We start from the raw sequence: 24,978 nt of genomic DNA on the forward strand, positions 1-24,978 counted from the left end.
CTGGCGCGGGGGCTGAGGGCTGGGGCCCAGTGTGGGGCCGGGTGTGGGGCGGGGCCCACTGTGGGGCGTGGGGCGGAGTCTGGGGCCGGGCGTGGGGCGGGGCCTGGCAGCGGGGTTTCCTGACGCGCATTCAGGGGTCGGGGAAAGGGAGCGCGCCGGGGGGGGGCCGGGGCTGCTGTCCGCGCTCGGCTCCCGTAGGGGGCGTGGCTGGGGGCGGGGCCCGGGCCGCGCGCGGGTTTATCTCCGGGGCGCGCGGGGGGGGGCGGCTCTTTCTGGGCCACGCGGCGCAGCCGTTCGCCGAGCCGCCATGGCCGATTACCTCATCAGCGGCGGCACCGGCTACGTGCCCGACGACGGGCTGACGGCGCAGCAGCTCCTCAACTGCGGGGACGGGCTGACCTACAAGTGAGCCGGGGGGGGTGCCCGTGCCCGTGCCCGGGGGGGGGGTGCCCGTGCCCGTGCCCGGGGGGGGGTGCCCGTGCCCGTGCCCGGGGGGCTGGGGTCCCTGGGAGGTGCGGCCCGGGTGTGCCCCGCCTGTCGGGCGGTGGTTGCAGCGCCCCCCGGCGGACGCAGGCTGCGTTGTCCCGCTCGCGCGGCGCCGAGGGCCGGCGGGCGGCCCAGACTGTCCCCGTGCTGGGCCTGTGCCCGGGGCGACCTACGTGAGACTAGCCCCAGCCAGTGACCCTGCCCCTGTGTCGCATCCTCCTTTGCACCGCGGGCACCGCGCCCAGAGCTTCCGCAGGCTCCGCGCCCGCGGGCTTTGGCTTTTGGCGGGTCTCGAGAAGCCCCTCGGTGAGCGGAGCTGCCTAGTGTCCGAGCGCTTCTGAGCCTCCAGCCCCGGACGCCGGGGCAGGAACCCCCGAGTGCAGCGGGTGGTTTGTGTGACTCGGGGCATGGCCCCACGGGCGCTTCACGGCGCTGCATCTTTCTCGCTCAGGGTGTGAAACCCCCCCCCGAGCGCAGCAATTTGAGCGCTGTAAAGCGCCCCTGCGCTGGGAGCTGCACCCCTCCTGGAGGTGGGTTTCTAGAGCGCTGGGGGAGCTCGCTCCCAGCGCTGTGCCGACAACGCAAGCCATGTTAAAGCCCTGCCAGTGTAGTGTCTGGGGGCAGTTTCACTGAAATGCAGTTGATTTCGGTTTTTCTCTTTCCTTTCCCTCTTCTAGTGACTTCCTTATTCTTCCTGGCTATATTGACTTCACTGCAGACCAAGTGGTGAGTATAAAGGTGAAGTTTGCATTATCTGGAATTAATGACTACAAGCTGGCACTCCCTGACCCCAATTCTTTGCTAACAGGCTCTTCTTGTGTCTGCTTAAGGGGCCATTGTAGAAGGAGAAAACTCTTTTTATTTTTAATATCTTGGCTGCCCTTGGAGCTAAACTCTTGGAGATATTGGTGCCCCTTTGAAGATCATGGGAACCAAGAAAAGCACTTGTTGTAAAGCAGCGGTGTGTGGTATATGAAGCAAAAATCCATGCTGGTTTCCCTGGTTTACAGGCCCAGGTAGAATTGCTTTGGGATGAACTTGCATATCACCACAACAAACCTTTCCTTCTTTTAGGACCTGACTTCAGCTTTGACCAAAAAGATAACCTTAAAGACTCCCTTGGTTTCCTCTCCTATGGACACTGTGACAGAGGCCAGCATGGCCATTGCAATGGCGGTGAGTGCCCATGGACAAGAGCATTAGAAGGTGGAAGAAGTGAATCTTGTGAACTGAAGAATAACTTTTTAATACAGATTCCCAAGAGTGATGACATCATTGGTGTTAAACTTGGTTTAAAATGGACAGTTTAAAATAATGTGCTTCAGTGTTAAACAAGCTGTCCTGAACTAGGCTCACTATTGCCAGCTGCTGTTTTTTCAGATCTCCTTAAGCTGGTCTTGCTGTTAGTGGGTTGGATCTTATTTCTCTGTATTCTATTGGAGCTTTATCACGGTGTTCCCTTAACAGTCTAGCCTCTCAGTTGCTGTATTCCTATTCCGAACTCTGTAAGGAAAAACAAACAGTTTGATGTTAAATCATCTTAAAAGGAAATTGGAGCATGTTTCTGGCCTGAATATACTCGTTACATTGGTATCCCATAAGTAGCCAGGGGGGTGGCAGGCAAGTCATGTCTTTTGGATAAGGAAATCCTGGCATTTATACTATTCAGATTCTGTCTCTGAGCTCCCCATTAGCAGTGCAGTTTGCTCTGCTACAGTAGTAGTCTGCCGTCTGTACTTGGTTGTTGAATTCACCAAATAAAGTTGAGGGACCCTATTGTTGCAGTGACTTACTGCTGCCTCTGTGTGTTCTCAGCTCACAGGTGGGATTGGATTCATCCATCATAACTGCACACCGGAATTCCAGGCCAATGAAGTACGGAAAGTTAAGGTAAAGAACAACTGAAGCAGGAAACGGGGAGCTGCAGCAACTGGGCAAGTCACTAAATGTCCAAAGGGGTCTGGCTCCAGTTTGAGAACCATGAAGTAGGCTTCAGCAAAGGAGAACTGACAAGTAGTATTTCCCCTTGTACTCTAGTCTCTTAGAGCAGTGGCACTGGTCAGTGCAGGTGGACACATCAGCTCTTCTGTCTTGCCATATCCCACAACAGCTAGGGACACAAGAACCTGCTTACTGAGTGTGGGGGAATGTTGGCCAGGATGCTGGGGTTAAACTCCACCTGCCTATTTTGAAAAGTGTCAATGAATTTATCCCCACAGATGGGCAGAAAGGAGCTTGACTTGTTTGATGCAGCATCCTTGCTATTGCAGTCACTAACTCCAAATGCATATGTGCCACGGACTCCAGTGATATGCTCTGCCAGCTTGGGGAGGGTGACAGACCTTCACAGCTCTCTTATCATGAGGAATGCTAAATGCCCATCACATTACAGCTCAGTCTATCCATGTTGTTTACTTTGCTCTCTGAATGTGCTTGTTTCAGAAATATGAACAGGGATTTATCACCGATCCAGTGGTGCTGAGCCCCAAGGACAAAGTGAGAGATGTGTTTGAAGCAAAAGCCCGTCATGGATTCTGTGGCATTCCTATCACAGACAATGGAAAGATGGGGACTAAGCTGGTGGGGATCATCTCATCCCGAGACATTGACTTCCTGAAAGAGGAGGAGCACGACTTGCCCCTCAGTGAGGTTTGTTTGTTGAGGTCTTGCACTCCTGGTGGGACAGGGAGGGTTATGTTAGGAAGTGCTACTGCGTGTGGTGATGACGAAGACTCAGTGCTTGAATGAGGTTTGTGAACCAGCCCAGCAGGGACAGGGACCTGGCTCTTTGTTTTATTCCAGGTTTAAATTAGTCTTTCTGTTGCTTATTGCTCTGTGCCTATTACTAGCGTGTTCCAATGACTGCTGGCTCGGGTTTACCATTTGGCACAATCTGGCCATGATCCTTTTTGCTTCCTACAGCAGACATCAGGGTTGCAGGAATGTGGGGGGCCATGGGGCCTTGCATGGCCTTCTCACTGTTTGCCACAGGCCCGGCCCCTTCTATTCCCCCATGAGACCCCGTCACCGGGCCGGAAGCTGGAGCCAGGACCAGGTGAGAGTGGCCCAGACAGCTGTGGGGAGCTGCGGACCCTTCACTAGCCTGGGATAGGGGGGCCTGAGAGCCTCTGGGGAAGGGGCAGGACCTCATCCATCTGTCCCCCATACTTCTAGGAAGAATCCGTTGCCCCGGCAGACATTCACTATTGGCTGTAGCCATCATGTCTCTTCTGGTTCTGTATTGGCTACTGCTGCTCTCCTGTAGTGACCTGGCCGTTGGAAAGGTGACATCATTGTTTGAATGCACAGGCCAAAGCCTCCAAGCTCCTATTCACTGAATAGTGCTTTCAGGCTCCTGGTATAATCCCTTTGGCTGGGACTTGCACCATGCAGAATAACTCCTGGGCTCAGTAAAGTCATGCTTAGCATTTACACAGTGCTTCACAGAATCCTAGAATATCAGGGTTGGAAGGGACCTCAGGAGGTCATCTAGTCCAACCCCCTGCTCAAAGCAGGACCAATCCCCAACTAAATCATCCCAGCCAGGGCTTTGTCAAGCCTGACCTTAAAAATATCTAAGGAAGGAGATTCCACCACCTCCCTAGGTAACGCATTCCAGTGTTTCACCACCCTCCTAGTGAACAAGTTTTTCCTAATATCCAACCTAAATCTCCCCCACTGCAACTTTAGACTATTACTCCTTGTTCTGTCATCCGCTACCACTGAGAATAGTCTAGATCCATCCTCTTTGGAACCCCCTTTCAGGTAGTTGAAAGCAGCTATCAAATCCCCCCTCATTCTTCTCTTCCATAGACGGAACATCCCCAGTTTCCTCAGCCTCTCCTCATAAGTCATGTGTTCCAGTCCCCTAATCATTTTTGTTGCCCTCCACTGGACTCTTTCCAATTTTTCCACATCCTTCTTGTAGTGTGGGGCCCAAAACTGGACACAGTACTCCAGATGAGGCCTCACCAGTGTCAAATAGTGGGGAACGATCATGTCCCTCGATCTGCTGGCAATGCCCCTACGTATACATCCCAAAATATCATTGGCCTTCTTGGCAACAAGGGCACACTGTTGACTCATATCCAGCTTCTTGTCCACTGTCACCCCTAGGTCCTTTTCTACAGAACTGCTACCGAGCCATTCGGTCCCTAGTCTGTAGCGGTGCATTGGATTCTTCTGTCCTAAGTGCAGGACTTTGCACTTGTCCTTGTTGAACCTCATCAGATTTCTTTTGGCCCAATCCTCCAATTTGTCTAAATCCCTCTGTATCCTATCCCTACCCTCCAGCATATCTACCTGTCCTCCCAGTTTAGTGTCATCTGCAAACTTGCTGAGGGTGCAATCCACCCCATCCTCCAGATCATTTATGAAGATATTGAACAAAACCGGCCCGAGGACTGACCCTTGGGGCACTCCACTTGGCTGCCAACTAGACATGGAGCCATTGATCACTACCCGTTGAGCCCAACAATCTAGCCAGCTTTCTATCCACCTTACAGTCCATTCATCCAGCCCATACTTCTTTAACTTGCTGGCAAGAATACTGTGGGAGACCGTGTCCAAAGCTTTGCTAAAGTCAAGGAACAACACGTCCACTGCTTTCCCTTGATCCACAGAACCAGTTATCTCGTCATAGAAGGCAATTAGATTAGTCAGGCATGACTTGCCTTTGGTGAATCCATGCTGTCTGTTCCTGATCATTTTCCTCTCCTCTAAGTGCTTCAGAATTGATTCCTTGAGGACCTGCTCCATGATTTTTCCAGGGACGGAGGTGAGGCTGACTGGCCTGTAGTTCTCAGGATCCTCCTTCTTCCCTTTTTTAAAGATGGGCACTACATTAGCCTTTTTCCAGTCGTCCAGGACTTCCCCCCGATCGCCATGAGTTTTCAAAGATAATGGCCAATGGCTCTGCAATCACATCCACCAACTCCTTTAGCAGTCTCGGATGCATCGCATCCAGCCCCATGGACTTGTGCTCATCCAGCTTTTCTAAATAGTCCCGAACCACTTCTTTCTCCACAGATGGCTGGTCACCTCCTCCCCATGCTGTGCTGCCCAGTGCAGTAGTCTGGGAGCTGACCTTGTTTGTGAAGACAGAGTCAAAAAAAGCATTGAGTACATTAGCTTTTTCCACATCCTCTGTCACTAGGTTGCCTCCCTCATTCAGTAAGGGGCCCACACTTTCCTTGACTTTCTTCTTGTTGCTAACATACCTGAAGAAACCCTTCTTGTTACTCTTGACATCTCTTGCTAGCTGCAGCTCCAGGTGTGATTTGGCCTTCCTGATTTCACTCCTGCATGCCTGAGCAATATTTTTATACTCTTTCCTGGTCATTTGTCCAATCTTCCACTTCTTGTAAGCTTCTTTTTTGTGTTTAAGATCCGCAAGGATTTCACTGTGAAGCCAAGCTGGTCGCCTGCCATATTTACTGTTCTTTCTACATATCAGGATGGTTTGTCCCTGTAACCTCAATAAGGATTCTTTAAAATACAGCCAGCTCTCCTGGACTCCTTTCCCCCTCATGTTATTCTCCCAGGGGATCCTGCCCATCAGTTCCCTGAGGGAGTCAAAGTCTGCTTTTCTGAAGTCCAGGGTCCGTATTCTGCTGCTCTCCTTTCTTCCCTGTGTCAGGATCCTGAACTTGACCATCTCATGGTCACTGCCTCCCAGGTTCCCATCCACTTTAGCTTCCCCTAGTAATTCTTCCCGGTTTGTGAGCAGCAGATCAAGAAGAGCTCTGCCCCTAGTTGGTTCCTCTAGCACTTGCACCAGGAAATTGTCCCCTACACTTTCCAAAAACTTCCTGGATTGTCTGAGCACTGCTGTATTGCTCTCCCAGCAGATATCAGGGTGATTGAAGTCTCCCATGAGAACCAGGGCCTGCAATCTAGTAACTTCCGTGAGTTGCCGGAAGAAAGCCTCGTCCACCTCATGCCCCTGGTCCGGTGGTCTATAGCATACTCCCACCACGACATCACCCTTGTTGCTCACACTTCTAAACTTAATCCAGAGACACTCAGGTTTTTCTGCAGTTTCATACCGGAGCTCTGAGCAGTCGTACTGCTCTCTTACATACAGTGCTACTCCCCCACCTTTTCTGCCCTGCCTGTCCTTCCTGAACAGTTTATAACCATCCATGACAGTACTCCAGCCATGTGAGTTATCCCACCAAGTCTCTGTTATTTGCTTCATTAACAAACTTTCCTTTTCACAGTAACCTTTTCTCCCTCTTGCTCCCTCACATCAGCCTGCAGTGTGCACTCAGCTGTGTAAGCCTTCTGGTGCTAATTCTGTTGTTACTGGTACTGCAGTAGCTCTGTAATTGTAGCTCTTCGGTGTCATCAGATATAAGCATAGTTTTTAGTGCTTCTCGGCCAGTGCTTCCCTCCTGACTTAGGTCAGCATGAGCTAAAGATAGACCCAGCTTGACATTACACTCCTGTCCCAACTCCATTTTCAGTCTCCTGTTACTAGCCAAAGAGACGCTGACAGTGTCACTTCAGGACTGGTACCAAAGAGGCTTGTGTTTCTTCAGAGATGCTGAACTATTCAGAATATCAAACGGTTGTAATGGGTCAGACCAATGGTCCCTCTAGAACAGCACTCTGTCTCTGACATTGGCCAGTCGAGATTGTCGCCATATCTCCTGCTTAGGCCTTTTAGGCCTGGGCCACACTAGGTGGGGGGATTCAAACTAAGATATGCAACTTCCACTACGCTATTCGTGTAGCTGAAGTCTAAGTATCTTAGTTCGAGTTACCTAGCCGTCCTCATAGTGGCGAGTCGACCGCGGCGGCTCCCCCGTTGACTCCACCTTGGCAGGAGGAGTAAGCGGAGTACCGGTGTCGATTCGGGGATCCATCGATCACTACAAGCTGGCGGGTAGTGAAGACGTACCTTTAGCATCTACACTGCAGAACTGAAAGCCCCTTTCCTATTCTTGTTTGAAACATTGAATCCTATGTATGCAAGAGAGTTTATTTCCCTAGTGTTTTGGCCTCTCTGTAACAGCACTGGTTCTCATCCCACTTATGATTCAGCTCTAACGTCCTGCTCATTGCTCTCATAGGCTCTCTTCAAGTAATCAGTGTTGGGTGCTATTCCTCCTTCTCCTCCCCTTTCTGGAATTCCTTTCTGTGCAATCTGAGACCGAACAAACCAGCCCCCTGCACCCCAGTTTTGGGTGAGATGTTACTCCCCTGAACTCGGTGAGAAGAGAGCTGTCTGTCTTCAATATGTACCTTATGAGCCCTGTACAGATGCACACTGGTGCTGGTTTGTCAGAGTGGACACAGGCAGGCATGTTCATTTAGATTATGGCTGTCAAGCGATTAAAAAATTAATTGCGATTAATCGCGCTGTTAAATGGTATTCTGTTGTTTGTTTTAAATATTTTTGGATGTTTACCACATTTTCAGATATATTGATTTCAATTACAACACAGAATACAAAGTGCACAGTGCTCACTTTCTATTTATTTTCTATTACAAATATTTGCACTATAAACAAAAGAAATAGTATTTTTCAATTCACCTAGTACAAGTACTGTAGTGCAATCTCTTTATCGTGAAAGTTGAACATACAAATGTAGAATTATGTACAAAAATCCTGCCTTCAAAAATAAAACAGTGTAAAACTTTAGCGCCTACAAGTCCACTCAGTCCTACTTTTTAGTCAGCCAATCGCGCAGACAAACAAGGTTGGTTACAATTTGCAGGAGATAATGCTGCCTGCTTCTTGTTTACAATGTCACCTGAAAGTGAGAACAGGCGTTCGCATGGCACTTTTGTAGCCGGCATTGCAAGGTATTTACATGCCAGATATGCTAAACATTCGTATGCCCCTTCATGCTTTGGCCACCATTCCAGAGGACATGTGTCCATGCTGATGATGGGTTCTACTTGATAACGATCCAAAGCAGTGCGGACCAACACATGTTCATTTTCATCATCTGAGTCAGATGCCACCAGCAGAAGGTTGGTCTTCTTTTTTGGTGGTTTGAGTTCTGTAGCTTCCGCATCAGAGCGTTGCTCTTTTAAGACTTTAAAAGCATGCTCTACACCTCATCCCTCTTAGATTTTGGAAGGCACTTCAGTTTCTTAAACCTTGGATCAAGTGCTGTAGCTATTTTTAGAAATCTCACATCGGTACCTTCTTTGTGTTTTGTCAAATCTGCTGTGAAAGTGTTCTAAAAACGAACAGGTGCTGGGTCATCATCCAAGACTGCTATAACATGAAATATATGCAGAATACGAGTAAAACAGAACAGGAGACATACAATTCCCCTCCAAGGAGTACAGTTACAAATTTAATTGATGCATTATATTTTTAACAAGCATCATCAGCATGGAAGCATGAAGGGGCATACGAATGTTTAGCATATCTGGCATGTAAATACATTGCAATGCTGGCTACAAAAGTGCCATGCGAACGCCTGTTCTCACTTTCAGGTGACACTGTAAATAAAAAGCGGGCAGAATTATCTTCCATCAATGTAAACAAACTTGTTTGTCTTAGCGATTGGCAGAATAAGAAGTGGGACTGAGTGGACTTGTAGGCTCTAAAGTTTTACACTGTTTTGTTTTTTGAGTGCAGTTAAGTAACCCCCAAAAAATCTGCATTTGTAAATTACACTTTCACGATAAAGAGGTTGCACTACAGTACTTGTATGAGGTGAATTGAAAAATACTATTTCTTTCATTTATCATTTTTATGGTGCATGTATTTGTAATCAAAAATAATATCATGTGAGCACTGCACACTTTGTATTGTGTGTTATAATTGAAATCAATATTGAAAATGTAGAAAAACATCCAAAAATTTGCGATTAATCACGATTAAGTTTTTGGAGTTAGTTGCGTGAGTTAACTGTGATTAATTGACAGCCCTAATTTAGATGTGAACTCTTCCTCCCATCCCCTGCTCTTTTATTCTGCAGCATCAGGCACTCCCAAGCAGAGTCCTCCTAAAGCCAATGTGCTAGGGAGCACTGTCTGAAAACAAGCCCAGTGACTGGTGGAGTTTCTGCCAGGAACAGTAAGAGGCTGTGATTATATCAGGCAAATGAGTGCTGAAGTTAGGTTCCCTAACCTATTAAAAGTACTTTGGTCTGGACTGTGTAGCTATTGATGTGAGGGGAGTCTGTGCTGGTGAAATCCCAAGCAGAGGGTGAGAGGTTCTTCCTTCTCTCAGGGTGATCTCACTGGGTCGCCCGGCAGTATGGAGAGACAGCTGTGTGCTGGGCTTCATGTGGATTTGAGTGGACTGTTTGAGTGGGTATAGAGCGCTGCAGGCTGAGGATTTATTTCCATGGGCTGCTCCACGCTATTGTGTGCTCCCTCATCCCCCATTCCATATGTCACGTTTAGTTGGGACCCTCTGGCACCTAGCAAGTGGCCACTGAAGCATCTTTGCTTGGCAGCTTGTTTCTCCTGTCCTGGATCAGGTGGGAAGGAGCTCTCACTTGTGTGTGACTTTAAATTCTTTGCCCCCTTTTCTATCAGATTATGACAAAGCGGGATGATCTCGTTGTCGCCCCTGCAGGGGTAACATTAAAGGAAGCAAATGAAATTCTGCAGAGAAGCAAAAAAGGTACCGTGACTAGCTGTGTGTTGTGTGGGAGAGCTGTGTATGGCAGAGAGCAGGGGTAGGATGGGAGCACACACTCGTACGTGTATGTGGAAATGCTCTCATGCTCATCTCTCCACACATTCCATTCGTTTCTCAGTGCAAATGTTTTTCCCTACAATAAAAGATTATGATGCCAGGTGTCCCCATGAGGTGTTCCTTCCAAATCTCCTTGGGGAGAAGGGGATGGTAAGGACAGGACCGTCCTGGAGCCCCAAATGAGAGTGACAACCTGCCAAAAGATTAAAACCTTCACCTTCATCTGAGTCTGTTTAGAACTTCAGGGATTCCTGCCAGTCAAGGTGCTGAAAAGTTGTAAATGCCAAGAGCGCACTTGGCTGCAGGCTTTTAATTTTGTATCCAGTTTCTAGCGTCTGGTTTCAGAGGCTTATGAACAGCTCAGTTCCTTTGGGGGGGTCTGGAGTGACTCGAGTACAAGAGCCCTTTTTGAATTAAAGGCTACGTAGCACGATCAGGATCATAATACTGAACCCTTTCCCAGTCCTACTGACTTCTCATTCTGCCAGCTGGGATGAGAACCAGAGTCTGCTGGGTTTCAAAAGCAAACCCTGTTCTGGCTGCCAGTCATTCTTTGCATCTCTGGCATACAGTGTGAGCTGGGTTCCTTTAAGTAGGAACTCCTCCCCTGAGGGCCAGTCTGGTGTGACACCTATCTTGTGAGAGGCTCTGCAATGACGGTGTATTTATATTTATTTCAAGGTAAGCTGCCAATTGTTAATGAGGAGGATGAGCTGGTGGCTATAATCGCTCGCACAGATCTGAAGAAGAACCGTGATTACCCGCTGGCATCCAAAGATGCTAAGAAGCAACTGCTCTGTGGCGCTGCCATTGGGACCCACGAAGATGACAAATACCGTCTGGATCTCCTAGTGCAGTCTGGGGTGGATGTCGTTGTGTTGGTGAGCTCTAGGGCTTGGCTTCTGTTTTAGTCGAGTGGATTCAACACACCCTGAAAAGTTTTTGACTAGCATCCCTCTTCATAGCATAGCTTCATCATGGACTTTGTGATAGGCACATTGGCACAAGGTGGCCAAGCTTGGACCTGCGGGGCAGGAGGTAGACTCTAGTCTAAATGGCCGGTCTGTTCATGGTGGGGCATTATGATGGCATGTGTGTTGATCTAGATACTGGTCTGCTAGCATGTGGTGATTTGTGCAGCTAGCTATATTGAGTTCAGGCTAGATGGCTGTAATTACAAAGGTGCTCTGTTCGCTTGATGTCTGTCACTGACCATTGGACTAATGTACAGGCATGTGTTGGACTCCTGGTGTGAAATAACAGTGTTGTGTCCTTTAATTACCTGATAATTAAAAGAAATAACACAGAGGGACCAACATAGTACTCCTCAGCAGTCTGTCCTGTCAGCCCCATGTGTCTGATCATTTGGGCACAGGAGTTTGCACGTGCCCTTGCTGTTGATAGGTTAGTCTGAGAGCCCATCTATAAAGGAAATGGGAGATATTCATAGAGCATGGTTATACAGTGTTCTACCAGAGAACACTTGTTTAGCAGGCCGTGTTAGTTAGCTGGATTAGTCAGAATCACCTTCCCCCTCCCATTCTAATGAGGGGGGCCAGTGCACTTAATGTGGAGCCTCCATAAGCAGGGACTGCTCCTGCCACTGCCCTGGGAAAAAGGTGACTAACTTTCCCTGCCTCTTAAGGTGTGTCTTCACGACACAGGTAACTTGAGTTATAACCCATTTTACCCCTAACTTGACTCCTGTCCACATACAGAAATCTCTAGCTGGAATTAAGCAGTGCTTTAAGCTCAAGCTTGCTGTCTCATGAGGTGGATGGGGGAGGTGGCGCTCCAGGGATGCTGACTCTGGAGATAGTAATGCAGTGGGGATGTAACGGCTCCATTTATATCCCCTCGAGAGCTAATCCAATCGCTCTGTGCTACTAACGAGCTCTCTGTGTAACACTAGTGGTGTTTGTGGTGTGGCTGCTGTCAGGCCTGGCCTTAAAACCTAGCTTATCAGAGCTATGGTGTTCAGAGGGGTGAAAAATCTCACGCCTGAGTGCTGTAGCTTTGCTAACTTCCGTTAGTTCCAGGGAAGAATGTTGCCATTGCCCAGGGAGGTGGAGTTCCTATGGTGACAGAAAAACCCCTTCCATGGCTGTGGTCTGGTCTGGTCTACAGTAGACATGTAGGTCGGTTTAACTACGTGGCTCAGGGGTATGAAAAAATCCACACCCCTGAGTGGTGGTGGTGACCTGAGTCCCAACATAGACTGTGCTAGGTTGATGACAAAATTCTTCTGTCGACCGAGCTACTGCTCCTCAGGGAGGGAGAGAACCCCGCCTGTGAGCACCGGCTGTGTCTACGCTGACGTGCTGCAGCGTTTCAGGTGTCGCCGAGCCCTGTGTCTGCACGAACAGGGTTACGGCGGTACAGCGACGGCGCATGTAGGGTAGACGTGGCCTCGCCCAAGGCAGGCTAGTTCCGGCACAGTAACCAGAGCGCTCACCTGTCGTAACTGGAGAGGACTGTGCTGTGAAGGCACACCCAGAGTAAACTGAATGACAAAAACCAAACTGCATGCATGGGAGTTGGAAATAGTCTTCCTTGAGCATCTCAAGAGTCTCTTTGAATTCAGCATTCGATACTTTGGGGGGCCCGTCACCTGACAGTCGTCATCAAGTCTTTATCTTCACGACGCCTCTGAGGCCAGGCAGTGCTGCCATCCCAGTTCTGGGGCTGGGAGACAGGTATAGTGATGTTAAGTGACAATTTGTGGCAGAGCAGGAATTGAACCCTGGTCTCCTAGCCAAGGCCAGTGCTCTAACCATGGGACCATCCTTCCTCACTTGTGTAGACTGTAACATGGACATGTGCGTTTTTTGTGGGGGTGGGACAGGACCATTTGGAAGATGAGGAATAGACAGGTGGCTAGCTGCCATTCCAGTGCTAAGGGCTTGGACTGACCTCCCCACACCCTTTCTTTCAGGGAAATATTAGTGACCTCACTCAGGATGAGATTGGCAGCCCTCCTCTTGTCATGGGGTTCACAAGTTGAGGCCTCAAAATGCAAATAATTCTCTAAAGAATGCAGCTCTTAGATTTGAGAGGACTGGAATCTAGCCCTCAGTGTGAGCTGTTCTAGTCTCTGGGAGTGTTTGTGTCTGTCTGTCTTGTGAGATCTGCGTTCATTAGGCTGAAATGTCCTGTAAGATGGAAGTTTGTGGTGGTTTTTTCTTGTGGCTCATGTCTTCTGGGCCTTCTGAGCCTGGGCAGTGGGGTCTTTCAGTACTGAAGTGAATTAATCACCTGTTTGCAATGTGCTGAAGTCTCTGTGACTCTCTTAGGGCTGGATTTAAAATCCTTTATAGCTATTTTGGTTGATTTTTGTTTTTCTTTCTCTTCTAGGATTCCTCTCAGGGCAATTCCATTTTCCAGATCAACATGATCAAGTATATCAAGGAGAAATACCATAACCTACAGGTCATTGGAGGCAATGGTAATCTGCTAAATGGGATTTTAGCTTCTAGACTTTGACTGTTTTCAGTTGCAGTGAAAGATGTGTTGACCTGCTTTATATAAGCATCCCTGTCAGCTGTCCAGTTGGACTTTTGACCGATATCTCAGATGTATAGAATATGCTTCAGCACCTGAGGGACACTTCTTTTCCATTCTATATAAAAACTTTTCACTCAGGGTTAATGCCGTGTGTGCAATTCCCTGCAGTTAATTCTTTTGTTTCCAGCCTTGATCCTTTTCTCTCTGGGCTCTGTAACATTGGTTAGAAAGCTTTCTAGAATTTCAGGTGTCTGGTTCTTGGAGGACTCCTACTTTGTGTGGAAAATAAATGGAAACATCCATGTGAATCTGGCTGAGCAGAGTTTAACTCTTTTCCTCTTGTCTTTATCTGCGTTACCAAATGTGTTGCTAACGCACCATAGTGTCTGCTCCAGCCTTTTGTCCCCTGCATGGCCGTAAGCATGTCTCATGCTTCCTCTGCCATTGTACAATGCATTATAATGGCCTTACTAGTCTAGCTGCAACACTGAGTCCCATGCACCATTGGGATAGGTGGGAAGCACTTTAACATCCAGAACTTTGTGGATTCAGCAGCCAGTACAATGCCAGTGAAAAGGGCAGTAGAGAAGCATGGCCCTGGGAAATCGGCCAGACACGAACCATGTTGGGAGGGACCATGTTAGGCTAACCCCACCCCTACCCAGGCTCTGACATCCGGCTGATCCTCCCATCCCCATTGAGGGGGTGGCTGTGTAAGTGTGAAGCTGACCCCTGGTCCCTGCACACCAAGATGGTAGGGTTTGTTCCTAGAACAGTTGGACATCAAGGCCTGATTGTCACCCAGGTTCAGTGTGCACATGCCATGGCTGTGGTGACTGGTGCATGCACACACTTGTTGGTTGGTTGAGAACCAGCCCTTTGGTGCCGGATTGCTGTTGAGATTTTAAACTGACTTTGTGCGTGACCTGTTGTGTTACCATGCACACCGACACCATGGGCCTGCCTCCAAAAGGGAGCACTCTCCAACCCTAGATCACTGCGGGGCTGCGAAGCTGACTCGGGTGCTGTTTGTGGAAGCCATTTTGAGATGCCCGAGTGGAAGGTGCTGTGCAAGTGCAGAGGTCCCTTTCCCCGCCAACCCATCTCAGGGAGGAAGCACCTTTGCAGGAAGCTAGGGCAACTGGTTAGCTCCTAGCGGTGAAAGGAGACAATGTTCTCATTTTAAAACCTTCGTCTGTTTGCTTCAGTGGTGACAGCTGCTCAGGCAAAGAATCTGATCGATGCAGGGGTCGATGCTCTACGGGTCGGGATGGGCAGCGGCTCCATCTGCATCACACAAGAAGGTAAAGAAAATGTTTAATATCTTCTCAATAGCTAGAAGAACAAATATCTGCTAAACATCCACCTCATATCCAGAACCCACAATAAGTCCGTGGAGCCAGAGTCCTTGAGTTCTGGTGCTGTTGTGGTGGTGACTGTCTGCCGCAGGGCCTGTGTAACTGCGATAGGATTTTATAGCTGTGTAATGCCAAAGACATGCCATGGCTGGGTGTGGGAGCGTAAAAGTGCCACTCATCTGATCTCCACCTAAGTGAGCAGGGCAAAGGAGAGGGCATCAGGTACAGACATCGGGGGGCGTGGGTAGGGGTTTCCATTTGCCCAGCATAGCTAGGAGGGCAGCAGAGAGGATGGTGATAAAACTCCCAGGGTTGTTTTCGTGGCCCTGCCTGTGGCAGCTGCAGCTGACAGTAAGATCCTTGTGCGTTTAATGGAGAGTTGGTCTGCTGGATTGGTGCCAGTTCACAATTGCCCACCGAAGCTGAGGTTTTTGAATGCAGCTATTGCAGTTAGCAGGATCCCAGGGGAGCCTGTGCCAGGCAGGCCGTGTTTCTAGGGCATAGCTCTCTGGCTAGCTACTAGACTGAGTGGCTGGGCGTGTCCTGGAATGAAGACTAGTTTTAAAGCTGCAACTGGACATCACAGTTCCAAGTGCATCAAGTGAAACAAACAGAAGCAAGGGTGTGGATGCCATGTGAAGGGCCATCGCTGCTGCAGTCTGGCTGCAGAGCCCCTCTTGTGCTTCATCAGTTGCCTTTGCGGTAATGGACCTGAAACAAGCCGCTGACTAGTAAAAGCAGCCCTTTGCCGTACGCATGCAGGGTCTTCCTGCAGATTCCAGCAGCAGTACTTGGGGCCCTATGAGGACAGTCCCCTGTACAGAGGATCTGTGGTTTTGCTCTGCCTGTTAAGGGAGCACCTGCTGCTTGGAGACTGTCTCAGGTGTTGCACTGGAGAAACTGTCGTGTCTCTTTCGTGTAAGAATGTTTTATTCAAGAGCCGCCCTTACGCTACCCAATCCCCGGCTGCACCAGCAATTCCTGGTCTGGGCCAGGCCAGGCTCTGCTGGGAGCACAAACAGCACTTTCCTGCTTCTTTTCATTCTCCCTTTGGTGCTCTCACCCATGGAGAACTGGAGAAAATGATGGCAGATTCCAATGCTACAACGTGTTTAATACAGCCTGACTCTGGGAGCTCTGTCCCTATCTTGGCAGCAGTGGGATAGAGGGGGCTGCAGAGACAAAACATCTGTTCTTCACAGTGGGTGTTATGTGGCTGGTGTTTCAGGACCAGAGGTCTATCCAGCCTTAGCTTCCCAAACCTGTTAACCCTCTCAGTGCCAGGAAGGCCAGGAGGCAGGTTGAGGATCCAGTGTTTCAGCATCAGATGGATTACTCCCTGAAATGTCCTTGGAGTAGGGAGAGCACATGCCAAGTGCCATGATGTGCTCCCTGGACATGGCCTTCAGCTTAGCATCCTTCTCTGTGGATTGGACTAAGAGGGACCCTCGATGTCCGAGCTGTGGCTCAGTTATCCCAGGCTCGGCCTGGTAAAGTCACTCGTGGGGGCCTTTATTCTGCTGCTGCTGTTCGTTTCTAAATTGTATTTGTTTGTTTTGTTTAGCTGCTCCACAGATCCCTCCAGAACTAAAGTCCCACAGCCCCAAGTGCCCGTCTTCTGTCATGGGCACCTATAGTAAGTCACTTGCCCTATTGTCAACCTTAATTCTGTCTTGAAGCAAGACCCTGATTGGCTGCACATGGCCCCTCTGCTTGTTTGAGAATAAGTGGGTTGTAGATGCACTTGGGGTTTTGTGGCTTTGGGTACTGGTAGTTGACCCAAAAACTGATGCTGAGAAGTCTTTTGGATTTCTAAAGCAGGGTTCTGAATTGTCCTAATCAAGGCCACCTGGGCTCATCAGTGTCTTTAATCCAAACCCAATTTAAAAACCTGATTGAGCTTCCTCAGTGGTACTGCTGAGCCTCTAACTGGAAGGTGCGGCAGGTGGGAGGATGGTGCCTATGCAGAGCCTGCAAATCTGCTCTGGTCTCTTAATGATGGGAGAGGTTTCACCTTAGCTCAATTTTGCCTTGTGTGAACTAGCCATGCTGTGTGAATGTAACTTCAACAGGGACTTTCACCCTGTGGCAAACTTGGAAGGCACATCCCAGAACCATGCCCTTTGCCAATGATTCTGATCTGCGTGTGTGAGGAAGGGCTCTTCTCCCTCTCACCTTGCGAGCGCTACTTTTTGATGTTGTTACAGGATCAAGTAGGCGACCAAGATTAATCTTGGCATTTGCCCTGTTTGCTATTTGTGAAGCACTTCAAAGGGAAAGAAGTTTCTGTTTTGGATCCTGGGTTGTACCCACTAGCATGACCGTCCTCTCTTAGTGCCACCCCTTACAAGCCTTTGCTCCGAGTACAGGGGAAGTGTGTGTACATTTTGAACCCTGCTTTGGAAGCCTGCACCTCCTGTTTAAGTCTTGGCACTGGGAGCTGGGACAGCCAAATACAGTCCTGTGATGGTCCCATGTGCCCCGTGCCAAGAGGTGAATTATAAAGGGCTGGTCTCAGTGGTTACTTCTATAATATAGCTGCAGATTTCTGTTCTTGGGTAGAGAATAATGGGATCCAGAGGCTTGGGGCCCTGGGTTTCTTTGAAATCAGAGGCTTTTGCACAGAAGAGATGGTGCTGTCACAGGCTGCTGTAAAGGCACCCTCAGTCTCTTCTTCAGCAATGCAGTACCAAATGAGACCATCTCTTTAACACTAACAGCATTCACATTATTGCTAGCAGACGCTTCTTCCCGGCTGGCTGGGTCCAATTAATATTGACTCTTTCACGATCGTCACCTTGAATTCTCCTCTCAACCTGAGCTGCTGGTGCTGAGCACAGGGAGAAATACGTGTGAGCCAGTGCAAAAATTAGTTTGTAAAGACTCCCTCTTCTGGCAAAGCACCAGTCTACTAGGAGTTGTCACGCTTGATGCTGCTCCAAAGTGGCAGCCTGAAACCCTGCATCAAACATGATGTTTGCATCCTGAATTACTAATCTTGCATGTTCATAATCCCATCTGAACCATTGTGCTAACTGTGATTGGAGGAAAGGCCTCCTGGTGATTGTGTTGCTGGGGGAATCTGAGGGATGGGAAGGTTATTGTGGCATATTTGCATGCACTTGGCTGTTAAATGTACCCGAATACATGTCATTCAGTGGTTTCCCTTCTGGTGTTTCTTTGTACAGTCAAAAGCCTGAAGTTGCTAAAGCACTGGTAAATCTGAGACCAATCTGTATTTGTCCCCACTGATGGCTAAACGTTAGAGGCCCTGCTATGCTGTGGAAACTTACATTTCCAGCACCACATCAATCCGCCCTGTGTCTTTCCTTTTCTGTTGCATATAAACAAACTCTCTCCTTTTGGTCAGATGCCTCTTCCTGCCAGAGTCAGTCTGTCAGGAGGCTGACATCCCATCATTGTGATGATCAGCAGTGCTGGGAACACAGCAATCATATGGGGACTCACTGGGCTTGGGTTTCTTGGGTCTGGCTTCTTTCTGTGTCTTACTAGACCTCTGGCTGAACACTAGGTGGTGAGTGAATCAGCACCCTTAAGGACTGACCAGCTGGTGTCCATGATTTCACCAGGTCTCTTAGCTCATTCTGTAACCACTGCAAAAGCTTCTCTATGGCATTGGGGCAGCAGTTACTTCATAGCCCCCGTTCACCTGCCTTCAGAGACTTGGGGCCAGGGCTGCTTGATTTCGTGTGGTTTATTCCACGGGGAGAAGCAGACTGGGAGGTCTGTGTGTGACTGAAAGCTGAAGGGCCTTTAACCAAGGGGGACTGCTGCAGCACCTGGTACTTGACCGTTTACCCTTTCTCTTCCTTGATCTAGTCTTGGCCTGTGGCAGGCCCCAGGCCACAGCGGTGTACAAAGTGTCTGAATATGCCAGAAGATTTGGGGTCCCAGTGATTGCAGATGGAGGGATCCAAACCGTGGGACACATTGCCAAGGCCCTGGCACTAGGTGCTTCCACAGGTGAGGGGGAGTGAGGGGGAATGAGGGTTGGGTGGAGGCCGGGGGGAGCTTAGGGCATTCAGAGGGGTATCTCCTTTGTGGGTGATTTGCTTTTGCCGTTGGAATATCAACCCAATGAGTGAACTTCTTACTGACTGCAGACTACTTTGCAGTGCTCGCTTGGCAGTGTTACGGGAGCTTTGCAAGGGCAGTAGCATTGAAAAGCCCTGACCTTGTCAGCATCAGTGCCAACACCATCAGAGCAGGGCCAGGAGTGAGAGATTGCTGGTGTATTTACAGTTTGCATAGGGCACTGATCACACTACTCTAGTGCTCTGGGCAGGGAGAGACTGCCAGGACAGTGCAGCATTCTCCTAACAGGTGTGCTGGTGCCCCATAATCCTGAATTGCCAGATGCCCCATGCACTAGGCTTCTTCTAAGCAGAGTGCCAAACAAACCTGGCTGTGTCTTGGCTCCTTCGTGATCTAGGCCATTTTGCCCAGCGGTAGGAAAGACGGGCTAGGAAAGAGACTGAAATCTAGGACCTCTATGGTGGCATTCTCAGAAATGCTTCCAGTTCGATGTGCAGGGCCAGGTAGGCAGGCAGAGCTTCAGAGTCTCAATGCGTGGATGAGATGATGGTGTAGAGAGGAGGGGTTTAGATTTATTAGGAACTGGGGGAACTTTTGGGATGGGGGAGCCTGTACAGGAAGTATGGGCTCCACCTAAACCAAACTGGATCCAGCTGGCCAGCATTTCACATTAAAAAGGCTGCAGAGCAGTTTTTAAACTAAGAGATGGGGGGGGAAGCTGATAGCTGCAGAGGCGCACGTGGATCAGCCAGAGACTTCTCTTAGAAGAGAGTCTATTGAGAGAGATTCTCTAGGTTTTAGTTATGAGGAGGGGATGGAAGAGGATAAAGTATGGGCCAGATCAGATGAGAAACGTTCACATAAAGAATCTGACACATCAGAAAAACAGACAAACAGTGACAAGTTTTTAAAGTGCTTGTATACAAATGCTAGAAGTCTAAATAATAAGATGGGTGAACTGGAGTGCCTCGTGTTAAAGGAGGCTATTGATACAATAGGCATCACAGAAACCTGGCGGAGTGAGGACAATCAGTGGGACACAATCATTCCGGGGTACAAAATATATTGGAGGGACAGAAGAGGTTGTGCTGGGTGAGGGGGAGGGAAGAGTGGCACTATATGTGAAAGAAAATGTACAATCAAATGAAATAATCTTAAATGAATCCACAAGCTCCATAGAATCTCTGGATAGTAATCCCAGGCTCTGATAAGAATATAACAGTAGGGATCTGTTATCGACCACCTGACCAGGACAGTGATAGTGACGATGAAATGCTAAGGGAGATTAGAGAGGCTATCAAAATAAAGAACTCAATAATAGTGGGGGATTTCAATTCTCCCCATATGGACTGGGCACAGGGCACCTCAGGATGAAATGCAGAGACAACCTTTCTCGATCCTTTAAATGTCTGCTTCTTGGAGCAGCCGGTACAGGAACCCCCCAGGGGAGAGGCAACTCTCGATCTCGTCCTGAGTGGAGCACGGGATCTGGTCCAAGAGGGAACTATAACAGGACCGCTTGGAAATAGTGACCATAATATAACAACATTTAACATTCCTGTGGTGGGGCGATCACCTCAACAGCCCGACACTGTGACATTTCAGAAAGCAGAACTATGCAAAAATGAGCAGGCTAGTTAAACAGAAATTAAAAGGTACAGTGACTAGAGTGAAATCCCTGCACGCTGCATGGACACTTTTCAAAGACACCATAATAGAGACTCAACTTAAATGTATACCTCAAATTAAAAAACACAGTAAAAGAATTAAAAAAGAGCCACCAGGGCTTAACAACCATGTAAAAGAAGCAGTGAGAGATGAAAAAGGCATCTTTTAAAAAGTGGAAGTCAGATCCTAGTGAGGTAAATAGAAAGGAGCATAAACACTGCCAAATTAAATGTAAAAATATAAAAAGAAAAGCCAAAAAGGAGTTTGAAGAACAGCTAGCCAAAAACTCAAAAGGTAATAACACAATGTTTAAGTACACCAGAAGCAGGAAGCCTGCTAAACCACCAGTGGGGCCCCTGGATGATCGAGATACAAAAGGAACACTTAAAGACAATAAAGTCATTGCGGAGAAACTAAATGAATTCTTTGCTTCATGGCTGAGGATGTTAGGGAGATTCCCAAACCTGAGCCATCTTTTGTAGGTGACAAATCTAATAGTCACTGATTGAAGTGTCATTAGAGGAGGTTTTGGAATTAATTGAGAAACTTAACAGTAACAAGTCACCAGGTCCAGATGGCATTCACCCAAGAGTTCTGAAAGAACTCAAATGTGAAATTGTGGAACTATTAATTATGGTTTGTAACCTGTCCTTTAAATCAGCTACTGTACACAATGACTGGAAGATAGCTAATGTAATGCCAATATGTAAGAAGGGCTCTAGAGGTGATCCCAGCACTTACAGACCGGTAAGTCTAACATCAGTACCAGGCAAATTAATTGAAACAACAGTAAAGAATAAAATTGTCGGACACATAGAAGAACATAAATTGATGAGCAAAAGTCAGCATGGTTTCTGTAAAGGGAGATCGTGTCTTACTAATCTATTAGAGTTCTTTGAGGGGGTCAACAAACACGTGGACAAAGGGGATCCCTTCATTTCTATTTATTAATATCTTCATAAATGATCTGGAGGATGGTGTGGATTGCACTCTCAGCAAATTTGCGGATGATACTAAACTGGGAGGAGTGGTAGATACGCTGGAGGGCAGGGATAGGATACAGAGGGACCTAGACAAATTGAAGGATTGGGCCAAAAGAAATCTGATGAGGTTCAATAAGGATAAGTGCAGGGTCCTGCACTTAGGACGGAAGAACCCAATGCACAGCTACAGACTAGGGACCGAATGGCTAGGCAGCAGTTCTGCGGAAAAGGACCTAGGGGTGACAGTGGACGAGAAGCTGGATATGAGTCAGCAGTGTGCCCTTGTTGCCAAGAAGGCCAATGGCATTTTGGGATGTATAAGTAGGGGCATAGCGAGCAGATGGAGGGACGTGATCGTCCCCCTCTATTTGACACTGGTGAGGGCTCATCTGGAGTACTGTGTCCAGTTTTGGGCCCCACGCTACAAGAAGGATGTGGATAAATTGGAAAGAGTCCAGCGGAGGGCAACAAAAATGATTCAGGGGCTGGAACACATGACTTATGAGGAGAGGCTGAGGGAACTGGGATTGTTTAGTCTACGGAAGAGAAGAATGAGGGGGGATTTGATAGCTTTCAACTACCTGAGAGGTGGTTCCAGAGAGGATGGTTCTAGACTATTCTCAGTGATAGCAGATGACAGGACAAGGAATAATGGTCTCAAGTTGCAGTGGGGGAGGTTTAGGTTGGATATTAGGAAAAACTTTTTCACTAGGAGGGTGGTGAAACACTGGAATGCGTTGCCTAGGGAGGTGGTGGAATCTCCTTCCTTAGAAGTTTTTAAAGTCAGGCTTGACAAAGCCCTGGCTGGGATGATTTAATTGGGGATTGGTCCTGCTTTTGAGCAGGGAGTTGGACTAGATGACCTGAGGTCCCTTCCAACCCTGATATTCTATGATCCAGTGGACATAGTGTACTTAGATTTCACTGTTTGTTCAGATCACAGGGTCAGGCTGCCCCCCTCCTAAGATGCAGGCTCTGCCCCTCCCCTTCCCCCCAGTGGCTGAACAAAAGCCTTGCTCCAATGTAAGCTCACCTGCTGCATCTCCACAATGAGCATTGCACGTCCCGCTCCTGCTCCCTGAGCTGTCACTAATCTTCTCACTGACTTTAGTGATGATGGGCTCTCTCCTGGCTGCAACCACGGAAGCCCCTGGAGAGTACTTCTTCTCGGACGGAATTAGGTTGAAGAAATACCGGGGAATGGGATCATTGGATGCTATGGACAAGAACTTGGGCAGCCAGACTCGATACTTCAGGTAGGAGAGACCTGGCATGAGAGGCAATAGGTCCCTGAGTCTGAGAGATCACTGCCTTAGCCTGCCAGGTCTGGTTTGTTCCACGGGCCTTTTGTTTTCAACCATCCACAGTGAGACAGATAAAATTAAAGTGGCCCAGGGGGTCTCTGGTGCAGTGCAAGACAAAGGTTCTATCCACAAGTTCATCCCGTACCTGATCGCTGGGATCCAGCACTCCTGTCAGGATATCGGTGCCAAGAGTCTGACCCAAGTCAGGTAAGACACCTCCCCGTGTGTGCGCTCAACTAATCCTCAGTGCCTCCATGGAGCTCATCTTGTCATCCCTAAGCTAGTGTCTGGTATCTGGCTTCTTGCAGCTTGTAGTCAAGGCCCACCATGTCTCATAGACCCTGATCTCTGTGGCGCAACTGAGCTGGAGCCCCTTCTCTCCTCTCAGTCCCCAGTGGGCACACCCTGGAGGAGTTGTGCTGGGAGGGAGAGCACTGCCCTTTGCAGACTGCCCAGGCAGTCTTACTGAGGGAGGTGCTGGAGCTGGCTGCCTGGCTCTGCTCCTGCCAGAAATGGAGGGGAAAGGAGGCAAAGCCTTGCTCTTCCTGTGCTGCAGTTGGTGTGAAATCTCCTTGCCCCACTGCACAATACAGTCTCTCCCCAGTCCTGCAGCTCCTCATGGCACACTGAGGGCCAGAGGCCTTCTAGCTGCAGCCTGGGGGAGCCTGACCCCAATCTGCTTTCCCTTGGCAGAGCCATGATGTACTCAGGAGAACTGAAGTTTGAAAAGAGGACAACATCTGCCCAAGTGGAAGGAGGAGTTCACGGCCTCCATTCGTAAGTCCTGCCAGTGCAGCCCTTCACTGGGCTCTTGGTGGCTCCAAACACTGTTGGATGTGGCCCAGCACACGTCTAATGCTGTTGGCCTTGCCCTTGCTGTCCCTGTATGCAGTGGTACATGCTGCATCCCATTGGCTTGCAGTGAGCTGGGCTGTTTTTGGGGGGGATGGTTACTGGCTTCCCTGTTTGTAGCAGCCAGAGCTGTTCCATGATTGCACTGGCCTTGGATTCTCCTAACAGAGCAGATCTAATGCAATTGACTGTCCCAGCACAGAGGACCTCTGGTGTACTACTCCTGGGGCCACCAGGCCCAGCTCTGTATGTGTCCCCCCTCTGCTAGCAGGGGTCTGTGTGCTGGGCAGGGCAGGCCTAGAGTTAGAGGGGCCAGTGCCCATGGCTAACTATTTCCTGTCCGTTTAGATATGAGAAGCGCCTCTTCTGAAGGAGGGTCTGTGCCTGTACTCAGCACCTTGCTGCTCTGCAGCACTCAGCTGCCATGCACCTGAGCTGCTCCTTTCACAGAAGTGCCATTATCCTGCAAGCACCTGCTGCTTCCTGGGTTCAGCAGCTGTTCTCCTTCCCTGTGAAGACATCCGTCCAGGGCTCCCAATGCCATGGGGGCAGCAGGACTCAGGCCCTGGCCTGTGTTGGACATATGTTACAATAAAAGAAAAGAGGTGGGACTTGTCTGCCTGTCTCAGTTTCACCACCTCAGGCCTCCTTTCCCCAGGTTGCAGTCCCCGACTCCTGTCCCATGTGCTGTTTGAGGAGTGATGCTGTCACTCTCTCCCCTTAAGCTGGTTTTGTTGCTGGTCTCTGGATTTGCTCTTTTTTGTGAGAGCAACCATTGCCCCCATGTACTCCAGTCACAATTCCAGGCCCTGTCTGTCCTGTAAATCCCTGCTGCTCTCAGCCTGACCACCACAGCTTGCTCGAGTACCTCATGAGAGTTTTCTACTGCCAAGTGGAGGAACTTCTGTGGCAGATGCCCCTTCAAAACCCAGCTGAGCCACGATCCAGCTGCAGCCTGCTCAGAACCTCTCATGCTAGGCTGCCCAAAAGCAGAGTGGAAGGGGCAGGTCCTAATAAGGCAGCGGGTGGCAAGAGGAGTTTCAGCCCAGTTCAGGGCAGGTCCTGCCACTAGCATTCCTGGGCCCAGGGACAGA

At 49.0% G+C, this 24,978-nt stretch overlaps 2 protein-coding genes across 6 annotated transcripts in view; one reads left to right on the forward strand and one right to left on the reverse strand.

Moving 5' to 3' along the window:
• Positions 1-243: 243 nt before the first annotated feature.
• Positions 244-24,495, forward strand: IMPDH2 (inosine monophosphate dehydrogenase 2). 4 transcript variants are annotated; one of them, XM_073350869.1, is made up of 15 exons: positions 244-405; positions 1,164-1,224; positions 1,561-1,662; positions 2,302-2,376; positions 2,929-3,135; positions 9,997-10,084; positions 10,841-11,040; positions 13,514-13,604; positions 14,872-14,967; positions 16,586-16,657; positions 18,862-19,005; positions 22,840-22,984; positions 23,096-23,239; positions 23,726-23,809; positions 24,233-24,495. In XM_073350869.1, the coding sequence occupies exons 1-15, from the start codon at positions 308-310 to the stop codon at positions 24,252-24,254; spliced, it is 1,629 nt and encodes a 542-aa protein (XP_073206970.1). In that variant the 5' UTR covers positions 244-307; the 3' UTR covers positions 24,255-24,495. The 4 variants fall into 4 exon arrangements, with proteins under 4 accessions (XP_073206970.1, XP_073206971.1, XP_073206973.1 ...); XM_073350870.1 differs by having other exon boundaries at positions 245-405; positions 1,164-1,212; XM_073350872.1 differs by lacking the exon at positions 16,586-16,657 and having other exon boundaries at positions 245-405.
• NDUFAF3 (NADH:ubiquinone oxidoreductase complex assembly factor 3) overlaps positions 1,709-24,978 on the reverse strand; it is a 54,070-nt gene continuing 30,800 nt past the window's right edge. Inside the window, exons 1-2 of one of the 2 annotated variants that reach the window (XR_012159735.1) lie at positions 2,280-7,961; positions 1,709-1,989 (exon numbers count right to left, since the gene is read on the reverse strand). Coding sequence is in view for 1 of the 2 variants with exons in the window: in XM_073350878.1 (XP_073206979.1) it covers positions 1,978-1,989 (12 nt within the window). In the remaining variant the exon portion in view is untranslated. Of the gene's footprint in view, positions 1,990-2,279; positions 7,962-24,978 lie in introns of those variants that run through there. The other variant, XM_073350878.1, reaches the window with a different exon arrangement.

This window comes from Lepidochelys kempii, chromosome 7 (genome assembly GCF_965140265.1).
Source record: "Lepidochelys kempii isolate rLepKem1 chromosome 7, rLepKem1.hap2, whole genome shotgun sequence".
NCBI classification, from domain to species: domain Eukaryota; kingdom Metazoa; phylum Chordata; order Testudines; family Cheloniidae; genus Lepidochelys; species Lepidochelys kempii.

What these genes read in the sequence shown, in the direction of transcription:
- IMPDH2 (XM_073350869.1), top strand. Translation starts at nt 308, where the DNA reads ATGGCCGATTACCTCATCAGCGGCGGCACCGGCTACGTGCCCGACGAC. An exon ending in GGGGACGGGCTGACCTACAA is followed by an intron (nt 406 to 1,163) that starts GTGAGCCGGGGG and finishes TCCCTCTTCTAG; the next exon opens with TGACTTCCTTATTCTTCCTG. An exon ending in GGGTGGATGTCGTTGTGTTG is followed by an intron (nt 11,041 to 13,513) that starts GTGAGCTCTAGG and finishes TTTCTCTTCTAG; the next exon opens with GATTCCTCTCAGGGCAATTC.